General features: G+C 39.8%; 1 protein-coding gene across 3 annotated transcripts in view; it reads left to right on the plus strand.

The window, feature by feature from the left end:
• The window catches only part of PITX3 (paired like homeodomain 3), a 191,171-nt gene that overhangs the window by 153,722 nt on the left and 23,855 nt on the right, over positions 1 to 13,594 (plus strand). For all 3 annotated transcript variants that reach the window (XM_068257942.1, XM_068257944.1, XM_068257943.1), the window contains one exon: positions 5,138 to 5,266. In XM_068257942.1, coding sequence (XP_068114043.1) covers positions 5,138 to 5,266 — 129 coding nt within the window. The remainder of the gene's footprint in view (positions 1 to 5,137; positions 5,267 to 13,594) is intronic.

The following is a 13,594-nucleotide window of genomic DNA, read 5'->3' on the forward strand; positions in this document are numbered from 1 at the left end:
TCTGCGCATGTCATCACCAACAGGAAGGGAGTGTCGCTTCCTGTTTGGCCGGATGCCAGACGGGATTACCGCATACTAAAGCGTTAATCCTTGAAGGCCTGCTTTTGGCAGTGCGGTGCAGCCAATCTTGTAGTGTGAAGCCAACCTGAAGAACATGCACATGTAAATAATCTGGTGATAACATCACTCTGCCACACATAGTTTAAACAAAACTGGCAACAGTGGGACTATGTACAATTGAGACAATGATGTCCCATATCTGGGATACAACAGCCAGACCCAGGCAGACAGGGGAAAACATGACTCTATGGCAGAAAAGCTGCGAAGTTAACAGCATCATTAAGGCCAGGAACAGTCAGTGGCCCTCAGTATAAATCTAGGTGGTTTCATGCTGAAGCAACAATCAGTCCATATTGCCACCCCAGGGATTCATGCAGAAAGATCCAAGGTGTAGATTTTAAAGAAGGACAACTTGGCCTTATGTTAAAAATGAAAATGCCTATCCACAGCTGACTAGAAGTTACAATTCTGAATGTCAGAGACATGTTTGGAAAGCCCTCCTTAAAAGGCCCTGATGTTTTACCCACATAGAAAGCCCTGCATCAATAAGATAAATGACAAATGGAGTGTCGCAATTCACAAAATGTTTTGCATTGAACACTCCACCACCTGGGAAAGGGCCACCACTTCCCACTTTAAGCCATCTACAGAAGTTACATTCACCACATGAGTATGTACCTATAACTCTGCAGTGAGTCCTCCTATTGACTCCTAAAAAGTGACTATGGACCAATGAGTCACCAATAGTTCTTGTTCTGCATGTGACAAGCTGTGAAGCGGCAGCAATAAGTGGGGCTAGGTAGGTGTCTGAATGCAAGACATGACAATCAGTTTATAAAAAGATGTTGAAAAAGCTTATGATTTGTACCAAAACTGGAAATGACATCACTGCCTGAGAGAGACTCTACCACACACATAAGCCTGCCTGGATTATCTATTAGGACACACGCTCTCCTTACTTATACAAGTGTAACTGCATAGCTTCAATTACTACAGCTTGTGACAACTGCTTGGCCATTAGACTTTCTGCTCTTTGGCCCAACTGGTATGCTTACTATCTCAGACCACATGACTTTTGGCTCTGTGGTACATCTGTATATGCATTCCTTTCCTTGCTGCTAGTGACGACAATAGCTTTATGTGCATCTGGGCTTGTCCCTTATGCTCCTCCAATCTGTGATCAATATCACTAGGTCGGTGCCTCAAATACCCATATTGGGTTGTGGCAAAGGACAGGCTATAATCTCTATTTGGGTTGTGAAAATTGGCTCTAGTGGCTAGTCTCCAAGTTGGATATAATGTTTGTCTATGTTATATATTTTGCTATTTTTTATTTTTTTTTCTATGTCTATATTATATACGTCTTATGTCACTCACTTCAGCACCTATGCATCCCCCTTTTCCTATTCCTATCACAGCATTTAAACGATTTGAGTTGGCATAGTGAGTGCAGTATATGGAATGTATTTGTTTTACACTAGGATTGAGCAACCTCTTCCCGACTTGTTTTATCTTTAGAAGATGCTTCCTTTTGGGATGACAATTATGCAGACCAAATTGATGCAGTGTATGATATATGGTCTGACTCTGAGCTCTGACAGGCTGACTGCCCACCCCCTTAGCCTCTGCAGCATTGCTGCCAGCACTCATACATCAATGTGCAAAAGACAACCTTTGGATTTGACTGAGAACATGCACTCAACTTATTTGAGCGACCATCGGGCAGCGTGTTCTGAGTGGAATTTGTGCTGTTAACCTGCTGTACGGTCTTGGCAACCATGCTGCAGCTTAGTTTCAGGGTGTTGGCAATATTCTTATAGCCTAGGTCATCTTTATGTAGAGTAACAATAATTTATTGAAGATCTGTATAGAGTTCTTTGCTATGAGGTGCCATGTTGATCTGCCAGTGACCAGTATGAGCGAGTGCGAGAGAATAACCCCAAATTTACAAACTTGCTCCCCATTCACACCTGAGAACTTGTAACACTAACAAGTAACATTACCCTGGGGAGAGGAAATGTCTGAATGGGCAGGATTTTTACATTCTTCACTATGGGATGTACTCACTTTTTTGCCAGAGGTTTAAACAATAATGGCAGTATGTCGATTTATTTTGATGGGACAAGCACATTTACACTGTTATACAAGCTTTGCACTGACTACTTTACATTGTATCAAAGTGACATATCAGTGTTGTCCCATGAAAAGATATAATAAAATATGTAGAAATATTTGTGCAGTGTTTCCATTTTTTTTGAGACTGTACATGTGAAGAGACAGAGAATAATATGCTGTATCGTCATCGTATGTACTAGCCTATATGTAAGGTCACTATGTTGGTATATTTCTAATGCTTATATCTAATTTGCAATTCTCCATGCATATGCACATTAAATATGAGTGGAAATGAATATGGTTGTTGATTCCAGAACGTCCGATAAATGCAAAAAGTGAACAGAAGCCATGTTTGCCTGGAAGAATAAGGGTCTTTTGGCTCACAGTCCATTTGGAATTGATCTGTAGACCAAGTCATGGGTCAGATTCCAAGCAGGACATATTTTTTTTGTTAAGTATAAACACTCCACATTTTTGTGGTTTATTAGATGCCTCAGTCTCAGGATTCACATTTGCTAATGTCCTGTGGAGTGTTTGCAAGTTCCTTGAAGGTTTTTTTTGTGTGTGTGCGCAGCCAGAAAATATTTCGATCTCTTTAAATGGGTCTGACCAGCCCTGGTGTTAAATGATAAACACTTGAAAGAAGCAGGGTGCTCAGACCTATCACACATGAGCTGCAGCTAAAAAAAAATATTATGCCATCCTATTAAGCCAAGAAAATGTCAAACATCTTCTCCCCACTTAGACTGCTGTCAAATAGAGTACACAAATATGGTAATTGGTTTTAAAAGTGAATTGAAATCCATTCCTTTAAAATCATTTAAATATGTATAGCATCAACAACCTTTACCATAGATCAGTGTCCCTCTTAGTGTGATGTTCGGTGACCTCTAACAGTCCATATGTTCCTTACGTAATGCACGACTGTATTTAAACCACATACTCTATATTGGTTCTGTGCAGTCAGCTGGTTGTATCTGCAAGCACTATAGTCTTCCTACCAAAGCTCTCTTTAATGGGTAAATTCTGGTTTTCCTGAGGAATGCAGACTACAGCCCCATGCCTTTCTGTCTTCTTAAACGTACTATTGGCCCATTACTTTGATGAAAGACCTGACGATGATGTGTTAGAGAATGGTATCAAAAGAGCAATGCAGCTTGCTGTATAAGGGAAGTCATAGCGACACACAAGTCAAGCTGAATACTCACCTGAAGATGGATCTTCACAGCAATGCCCTTCCGATGAATGAGGTTCCCCCGATCCATCCATCTTCCTACCTGTGGGAGCACGAAATGTAACAGCACATGACAGGCGCAAAATGGGAGGTCAAACGATCGCGGAGCTTTCCGCGGGATTCGTTGGGGATCTTAAAGATCTAATCCATTGTGAGAGTCATCACTGTGGATCGATAAACGTCATTTGTGTATTTGTGTGCCTGTACCCACGTCGTGAGATCGCAGAAACGATAGCTTGTTGCTCAAAAACAAAACCGCTGGTCATCGTAAAAATCTATGTAAAACTCGCATAGTGGGTTCGGTCCTTTAGGATACCTTTTCTGACCCCTGTTCTCCACCAAACGCAGTAATAGGAACTGTTAGTGTCAGAACTGAGCTGTGGAAGAATGGAAGTAGGTGGACTGGTCTGATGAATCAAAATGTCTTTGGCCTCCAAATTCGTCAGATCTCACCATGATCGAGCATTTCTGGTACATGCTCCAAAACAAATACAATTAATGCAGGCCTCTCCTCATAACTTGCTGGACTTAAAGGGACCTGAAGTGATATGTGGCATGAAGAGGTAAACATGTAAACGAATAGAGGTGTGTGTTCATGTTTTCATTTTTCTGATTGCAAGGGTTAATAAAACCCTGCTTTATATGTGCAGTTTGAGGAATCAGTCTGCAGCTATAGCTTTCCAGAAAACCAACCAGAAATCATATAACTTGTGTGACTGTGCAATCACTTGCATTATAATTGAAATATTGGTCAGGATGTGATTCTGGCCTGCTTTATCAAAGTTCAATTATTCTTTAAAGCGGAACTGAAAACTCTGTAAAAAATAAGAGATTCACTTACCTGGGGCTTCTGCCAGCCCCCTGCAGCCGACCTGTTCCCACGCAGCCACTCACCAATGCTCTGGCCCCCTGCTACGGCTCACTTTCACTTTGCGCAGTTCGGGGGAACTGTGCCTGCCGAGCACATCCGTATTTACGCTCCTGTAGTCGGACGCGTACTGCCCAGACGCAGTAGAGATTTTCTTGTACTGCATCTGTACAGGGCGCTCCTGGCTACAGGAACACGTACTAGTGGATGTTTTCTGCTTACTTCAAGTGCAAAAGAAGGGCTGCAAACTTGCCACTAAATATGAGACTTTCTTTTATATTAAATGCAGACAACTTTTATAGGATCACGTTTTTCTCCTCAGTTCTTCAAGCTGGACAGACACATTAAAGATTTCAGTGTTTTTGCATACTGACAGGCTGCACCTGAAAGCATGCCTTGCAATGGGCTAATATGGAGGTTAGGAATGACTTCCAATTAGTGCACATACTGTATACAAATAATACTAAGATCTTGATTGTAGGAAGGATAAGTAGATTGATGACTCATCAGTGTGCTGCTACTCCTGCCTGCCAATCAGAAGAATAGAAGAGTGGCTGGCTGTCCATCAACTGAGTTGTTCAGCTGGAAGATCACCAAACTCTACTGTGTGTCTGGGATATCTCAGTCATGTAACTTCCCCACACAATGCTGAAGCCTTTTAACAGAGAATATGTTTCATATGTACTATGTTTCCACTGTGTATTTAGCTCTCTGCCTGGAGTCCAGCTTTAACTTACAGCTTAAATAAATTTCATGAGTGGTTTACCAGACTTGTCCAGCAGCAGCTTTGAGTAATTAGCATGAGTAGGTTACGCTCATGTATTTTCCACTTATTACAGCATTGTTCTGTTTCTTTTCAGCTGTCACATTGTGCTGCCCCATGGATTTCAACCTTCTAACAGACTCAGAGGCCCGTAGTCCTGCCCTCTCCCTGTCGGACTCTGGAACACCACAGCATGATCACAGCTGCAAGGGGCAGGATCACAGCGGTAAGTGAACAAAGTGCACAAGAAGGCATTAAGGGACACATTTGTCTATTTTAATGCGCATTTTCTGCACAGAAAAACTGAGAACGCAAGTTAATCAATGGGCTATTTCACACTTGATGCATTTTTTTTACGTACAGAGAAAAAAAACCTGACATCCTGCAGGATAATTTTGCACATTTTGTCAGTTTTCTCTATCAATTACATTAGCAGCTGTGAAAAAATGCATGCATTTTTCTGCATAGAAACACACAAGGGGCTTGATTCTCTAAAGCGTGATAACTGCAGTTATCACGCAATCTGGCACGTGCAGCACTTTGCACGTGCAAAGCACTGCACGCGGCAGATCACGTGATAACTGCTGTGATAGCAGTTATCACGCTTTAGAGAATTGAGCCCATGGAGTGCAGAAAATGTATGCAGAAAAACACCCAAGGAAAATAGAAAGACAGTCTAAGCAAATGTCAATGCAACAGATGTATTCAATAGTCCATCGGCTAAACCTGGTACATTTTGAATGTGACAAGCATAAGGCTTCTTTCACATTAGGAAACGTGTGCAGGATCCGATCTCCTGCACGCGTTGAATGGCCTGCGGCGTGTCGTTGGGATGTTGCGGTGTGACGCTGATTAGCGGCGGTAGTTGTTATTCACCCGACAGGAAAACGCTGTCTCCGGACGATTAAAAGCTCCCGAGTGCTTCGAACTGCAATTTACCAAAACGCAGCGTGGATATGAAAGGATGTGAAAGGTAAAATGAAAGTCTATGGAGAGGATGTCAGGATGTGTGCTCCTAATCCATTGATAGGTTTGATGCAATGAATGTTTGCATGTTTGCACTATGCATGTTACAGGGTGGACTCCCACTACTCAGTGCATATCAGGAGCTGTGACTGTCTGCATTGAAATGAACTGAGAATAGTGCACTCTTCCCATCTATGCTACTTAGTGAGAGGGCTTATGGTACTCTCTGATCATCCCTTTAATGAGTAGGCAACCCAACAGCCACACCACTCAGATAAGTAACATAAAGGTCTTCTTGCTTGATTCCATAATGCTGTCCTACCATTTGTCCCTTGCTTGCTGGGAGCCCCAACATCGGTTATTTAAATTGTTGAATGAAGAATCGTATTGGTCAATTAATCTAAACCAATGGGAATCATTGGCAGAAAATTCAAATTAGTCCTGGAAGGAAACTGAAATTTTGATATTCCGATGGGGCTTATTTGAATTTTCCAATGACTAGATCTATTGATACAGATGAATTGCCAATAAGAAGCCCCAGTGGCAATTTCAATTATCAAGATGCGGGGGGGGGGGGGGGGGGGGGGGATTTGCTTAGATGGTGCTGATGAAGTGACAAATGTAAACAGCTCGTTAACCCTGTGCAATCAGTTAAGAAGAACAGTAGAGAACACAGAAAAAGAAAAAAAATATACAATTGAAAAATGTAAAAAAATAGATTACTGGAAAAGAGACATGGATTACGATGAGGGATTTACATAAAGGGTTTAAAAGCCAAGGATGTTACAATTTTTTTATTTTTTTTTAAATGGGGTTTTTAAAGTTTTATTAATTTATTTGCTTTCTACCAATGTCTTGTACATGGGTAAGGATCCAGAAATACAAATTTTACTGATTTTTATAAGCAGGGGTTGTGATTTGGTTGCTCCTTTACTGAGCATGTGACCAAATAGCCCCCTAAGCTTCTTCATTGTCTTTATCACAATACCCCCTGGACACCCGAGTTAAAGGGAACCCCAGGTGAGAGGGATAGGGAGGCTGACATATTTGTTTCCCTTTAAAAAAAATGCACATTGCCTGGCTATCCTGCTGATTCCTGCCTCTCACCCTTTTGTGTCTTGGAATTGTATTTATTTAATTGCTTGCACTCTGTTATACATTTTATTCATCATGTTACATCTGTCATTGTAATAACCAATTTCGTATTGTGTACCAGTGTCCATATTTGATGTAAATCATTGTCTGTATCATTAGGTACCCCTTGTTTGTTTTCCTATTTTGTACAGCGCCACGGAATATGGTGGCACTTTATAAATAAAAATAATAATACTTTAAGCCATAGATCCTGGACAAGCAAGAAGATCAGATGTCTATGACAAATCTGATAAGAATAGCTGCATACTTGTTTCAGCTGTGTGATTTAGACCCTACTTACCGGACAGATCAGCAGGACTGCCAGGCGACTGGTATTGTTTAAAAGGAAATAAATTTGGCAGCTTCCATAAGTCTTCCTTTTAAAGGATACCCGAACTGAAATGTGACATGATGAGATAGACATGTGTATGTACAGTGTCTAGCACACAAATAACTATGCTGTGTTTCTTTTTTTCTTTCTCTGTCTGAAAGAGTTAAATATCAGTTATGTAAGTGGCTGACTCAGTCCTGACTCAGACAGGAAGTGACTACAGTGTGACCCTCACTGATAAGAAATTCCCCTTTTTATCTCTTTCTTGCTCTCAGAAGCCATTTTCGGCTAGGAAAGTGTTTTATAGTTGGAATTTCTTATCAGTGAGGGTCACACTGTAGTCACTTCCTGTCTGAGTCAGGATTGAGTCAGCCACTTACATAACTAGTATTTAACTCTTTCAGACAGAGAAAGAAAAAAAAGAAACACAGCATAGTTATTTGTGTGCTAGGCACTGCACATACATATGTCTATCTCATCATGTCACACGTCAGTTCGGGTATCCTTTAAAGAAGAGCCCCTTGTCCTTAATATTATGACAGTGGTGATTTGCTGCTCCCATGCAAGATACCCCAAATATGAAAAGTCATATTGCATATTACTGACTAGAAGGCTAAAGCCCAAACTCACTGGTTACCCAGGTTACATGGTGATGATTTTAACAAAGTTTGGAGACAGGTAAGGGGAAGAAGGAAGCTCATTTAGTTTTTTAAGTAAAGCACTATTGACTTTGCAGGATTGTTTTTGGCATAAACAATTTTCCTGCAGAACAAAATGTTTAAAAAGCTGCAGTACAATCTATCTGCTGCTGATCACTGCAGCCATCACCATGAACATAAAGTTCCATATCAATGGTGAGAATCTGTTTGTGAACCCCTGATGTGCTATTGCAAGTGTTAGATTTTTATTGTTTTTTTTAATCTGCAGTCACAATATTTTCTTGGTTACACACACACCTGAATACACAATTTCGGTGTCCCTTGGATCCAGAAAACAATAGTTTCTGTTATGTTTTTAGGAATATCAGAAATCCCAGTGGCTTCTGATATTTTTTTTTTATGTATATATTAAAGAGGAACTCCAGCCTAAACAAACATACTGCCATTAAGTTACATTAGTTATGTTAATTAAAATATGTTTGATTTCGTGAGGGCAGCCATCTTTTTGGTTAAAAGGAGGCGACAGGGAGCATGAGACACAGTTCCAACTGTCCTGTGTGCTGATCACCTCTCCCAGTTGCTAGGCAGCGTGAACAACAACATGGGAAATAACATCATGCTTTGCACAGCATCAGGGAAAAAAGTCTGGGCAGTTTTGTTTGATGGGTGGAGCTTAGCTAAAAATGCAGCTAAAAATGATGCTTTGGTAAGAAAAACAAAGTTCTGATGCTGTGAAACTGTTAAAGAAACACCAAGCCTTTTCAGTTCTGCTGAGTAGATTTTCAGTCTGGAGGTTCACTTTAACCTCCTTAGCGGTAATCCCAAGTCAGACTCGAGATGGAAATCCACAGCACAGATCCCGTGCCTGAGTGAGTTATATGCAGGAGCTGCTGCAGATCTATCTGTGGTATGTTTGTTTTTTTGTTTTTTCTTGTTTTTAAGGTCTAAAAGCTTGTGAAAAAATTACACAGCTTTTAGACCCTAAATCTGGAAATAATCAAAAGCCAGGGAGGTTAACATACATGCATAATATATATTTAGTAATGAAAGAGTCTAGACTATACACTTGCACTGTGCCCGGTAGGTTTGAAAACTCTTCAGCGAAGATGCAATCAACTGATTGCTTTTGCTATTTTAAGTCAGCAGACATAAACCCCAGCCTATTGAAAGATACAATTGGACTACAGTTTGTAAGTGTGAATGGTTTATGAATGGCAACTATTTAAAGTGTCTAGATAAATAAGCGTAAGGGGCTTTGTTGCCTCCTACCATTTTCCATCATATTTATTCAGGTAAAATTATACCAAGGCAGAAATAACATTACAACACTGCCACCTTGTGGGGGATTACAGTAATCTGACTTGTGCTACATTCATACTGTGGCTGAGTAAAAGGAACACATTCTGAACAGTGCACTGCGTATTTTCCAGTACACAGAATTATGTGTGATAATAAAAAAAGAATTTGGTAAAACCAAAGGGAAAGCCAAACAAGATGGCCGCTCCCTTGACACAGAGACATTGCCTTCTGCAGCTCTGGCCATCTAGGCTAGATTTTTCTTAGTTTATCAGTAAAGTTCCCATATTTCAAAAAATGTTAAATTAGAGTTCCTATAAAATATCACTATAATAATACAGACACTCCACTACTCACAAACAACTTGAGCTGCAGTTTTTTAGAGATACAAACAAAGTTGTATGCAAAATACACAATAATGTTTTTTTATTACATATTTTTGGTTATTTATTACATGTTTTTGTTGTTACAGTATTGTTTAAACTGGTATAAGTAGTTTAAAGCACATAAAAAGCAGACTGAGAAAAACATAAAATAAACATTGTGTATACCATATGGCCAAATCCAGAGTTGTCCAAAAGTAAATTTATCCACGTTTCACCATGTTTAACACAGAACTCGACTTACATACAAATTCAACTTACAAACAATCTCCCGGAACAGAACCTGTTTGTAAGTAGAAGCCTGTAGTAATAATACCAGGAACAACAACAACAATAATAATAATAATAGTTATGTTTCTTTAATTTAATTGTGAATAAATGAACTCATTTATTTTCTGCTTCATTTACTTTACATTTAAAAGAGGCTGACAATGTCTACAAGTCATGATTTTTCCTCTGATGCCCACTTTTCATTTCCCACTCTTTGCCATGTTGGTGGGATGTGTTTCAAGTACAGTTCACTAATTAGAATACCTCTTCTTGCTTTTATAAATGTGATGTTGAAAAACTGGTAAACTATAAAAAAAATATTGGTTCACATAAAGATCTCTTTATTAATATCCAAAATGAATTGATAACAAAAATATAGTCACAACAATTCAACATTCACTGCATTACAAAACTTCAGTTCAGCATGTGCGTCAGGGCATATAAAGGCATATCTATAAAGATAGCAAACAGCCTAATAACCAGAAAAGTACTTTTACTTCCACAGAAATCATAGCATTTTTCAGATTGCCATTTTTAAAATATACACGAATTCCCCAACCATCACAATGTTATATAAGTCACGCACAAATTAATGTATATTGACAGGACAGAGGCGGAGAGAAATAAGGAAACAATTACTTTAAAACATGGCCATGATACCGAAAAACCTGTTTTAAATCATGCAATCTATGTGAAGTATCACAGCCTTTCGGACTAACCAAAACGTTTCCGACAGAAAGGTTTAAAGGAAGTTTGAGCATTTTTGATGAAACAAATAATAACTACAGATGGTCAATGATTTGCAGATAATTCAGACATGCTTGCAAACAAAGCAGCTTAGAATCTGGCCAATCAGATTCATCAGGAAGCACGTCTGATTGGCCCTATTCCAAGCTGCTTATAATTTTGAATTAAATTTGCATGCAAGATAAAATTACTGCATGTCATCAGATTAAATCAAGTTTCATTTTGTGGGGATGCTGCAGACATTCGATATTAATATATCATAGCTTTTGCTGTTAGATAGTGGGAAAAGAATGATGTTAATAGTTACACTGTATGGATGTTGTATTATTATATTTTTCAGTTCGTTTGGAACTCTACAATTTTTTGACCACCACATAAAATATCAAAACACATGCGATTCCTTTAGACTGCCAGCAGGTGCCAGCAGTCTAGGGTGGGTGACAACCACATTAAAATGCGCACTAAAAGCTCAAATTGTCAGTGAAAAACGTCCACATTTTCTGTGGGATCCCTCCCTAAAGGTCATCACCTCATACCAATCATTAGACAAAAACTTATTTTAAAAATATTTTCTTTGTAAATTTTTAATGTTTTCAAGCAAAGGCGAACTCTCATATGTGCAAAATAAAAGTGTATATTATTTTACTTAATCTTTTTTAATGCTGCTTTCTCTTGCTTATTACTGTATATGCTTCAAAATATCTCTGAAATTTAGATCTGCATTTGATTGGGCCATTTTCAAGCTGCATACATTTTCAAACTTACCAATTAATATTTATAAAGGAAGTTCAGTTCCTGTCAGTCCATGATTTGTAGATCTGTTTATTAATTCCAGAGCTCTAGCAAAGATTTTACTTATTAAAGTCATCCTGCTTGGACTTACCTTTTCTGCCTCCTAAAGTGAGGAGGATGATGCCTATTTCATAACGGACTATTCACTTTCTAGCAGGATGACTACAGACAGGAATTAACCAAATGTATTCTATCTTGTCATTGTGGTGTTCTTGGAAATAGAGTGATGTTCTGCTCTACTGAGCGCTGCGTAATATGTTGGCGCTTTATAAATACAATAAATAAATAAATAAATACTGATAGTAAAGTCTGGTCCTCACTTGTGACGGATCTGGACACATCTTCAATTGAGTGCTAAAGCGGATCTGCCCATATCGGTGAGGACCCAGTCGCATCTTTTTTCCTCCCTCTATTGCGGATCCATTGCCCTCGCCACTCTGGTCCCGCAGCCACCACTCGGTTCACCATGCCGACAAGCACGACAATGCGAACATGAGCCCCGAAAAAAGCCCATCAAACTGCTGGAGCTCCCTATTGGTCATGAAACAGGCTAAAACAGGTCAATAGCAGTTTAATAGGCTTATGTTGGGGCTCCCATTTGTATTACGGGTGCTTGTCAGCAATGGTGACCCGAGTGGAGGTATCGAACACCACAGTTGAAGCTAGAAGATGACAGAAGGTGACAGAAAAGACAGAAGAAGGTAACAGAAGACAGAAGTGGACAGAAGCATGGATCCAGTGAGGAGCCTAGTGGGTATGGACACCATCCGCTCTCGTGGGCTTACTTAAACGACATCCACAGCATGCGCCATGTCCAAATGTACCGAACTAGCATGTTTTCTGTGCAAGTGGGAACCGGCCCTTAGAGTGCCTAGAACTTCTATACAGACTTGCCTGAAACTCTTGTAGATGTCTCAGTACATGCTTCTGTGCCATTCCCAGCCAGACATAACTGTGGTTAGCCATACACTACTCTGATCAGAGAGAGATCTGCATACATGTAAAAATGGCACCGGGAAATGTGGGTGCAGGGTAAAGCTGATAAACGGCTCACACTGCTCCTGCACAAGTCCCGCCGGGGTTCATCACTTTACCCCCTTCAGACTGCAATAGATAGTGGGGAAAGACATAATTCAGCCACCAACTGTTGTTGGCCAAGGACCACGATACAGCCTAAGATGGTCCACAGTGAGCCCAAATTTCCCTGGGCCTATTTGTTCTACTTCAGAGAGATCTATCTGATTGAATCCTTCAAAATACTGCACATAGATTTTTAATGGATTTCCGCATGAAATCCATTAATAAAAAAATGAAAAAGTCTATCAAAAATCAGTTGAACTGTACCATTGAACTTTTCAATGCCGTCAATCTGCTGCCATGCCTGACCCACTGATGATCGTTATATTCCTTCCATCCGGGACATCAACAATCTAATGAAAGATCGGGCCAGCATGTTGGGGCATCAGTTTCTAACAGTTTTAATAGAATGATCAAATCTGCTGGAAATTGACAGAAAACAACAATAACAAGCCACCTTTAGGGTATAGTTTATATTATTATTATTATTATTTAGTATTTATATAGCGCCGACATATTACGCAGCGCTGTACAGTGTATATATATATATATATATCTTGTCACTAACTGTCCCTCAAAGGAGCTCACAATCTAATCCCTACCATTGCCATATGTCTATATTAAGTAGTGTAAGTACTGTAGTCTAGGGCCAATTTTAGCGGGAGCCAATTAACTTATATGTATGTTTTTGGAATGTGGGAGGAAACCGGAATGCCCGGAGGAAACCCACGCAGCCACGGAGAGAACATACAAATTCTTTGCAGATAGTGTCCTAGCTGGGATTCGAACCAGGGACCCAGCGCTGCAAGGCGAGAGAGCTAACCACTATGCCACCGTGCTGCCCACATTTATAAGCAAATTGTGCATGTAGATAGAGGCAGGTCTCTATTGAAAAACAG

Source organism: Hyperolius riggenbachi, chromosome 10, assembly GCF_040937935.1.
Source record: "Hyperolius riggenbachi isolate aHypRig1 chromosome 10, aHypRig1.pri, whole genome shotgun sequence".
NCBI classification, from domain to species: domain Eukaryota; kingdom Metazoa; phylum Chordata; class Amphibia; order Anura; family Hyperoliidae; genus Hyperolius; species Hyperolius riggenbachi.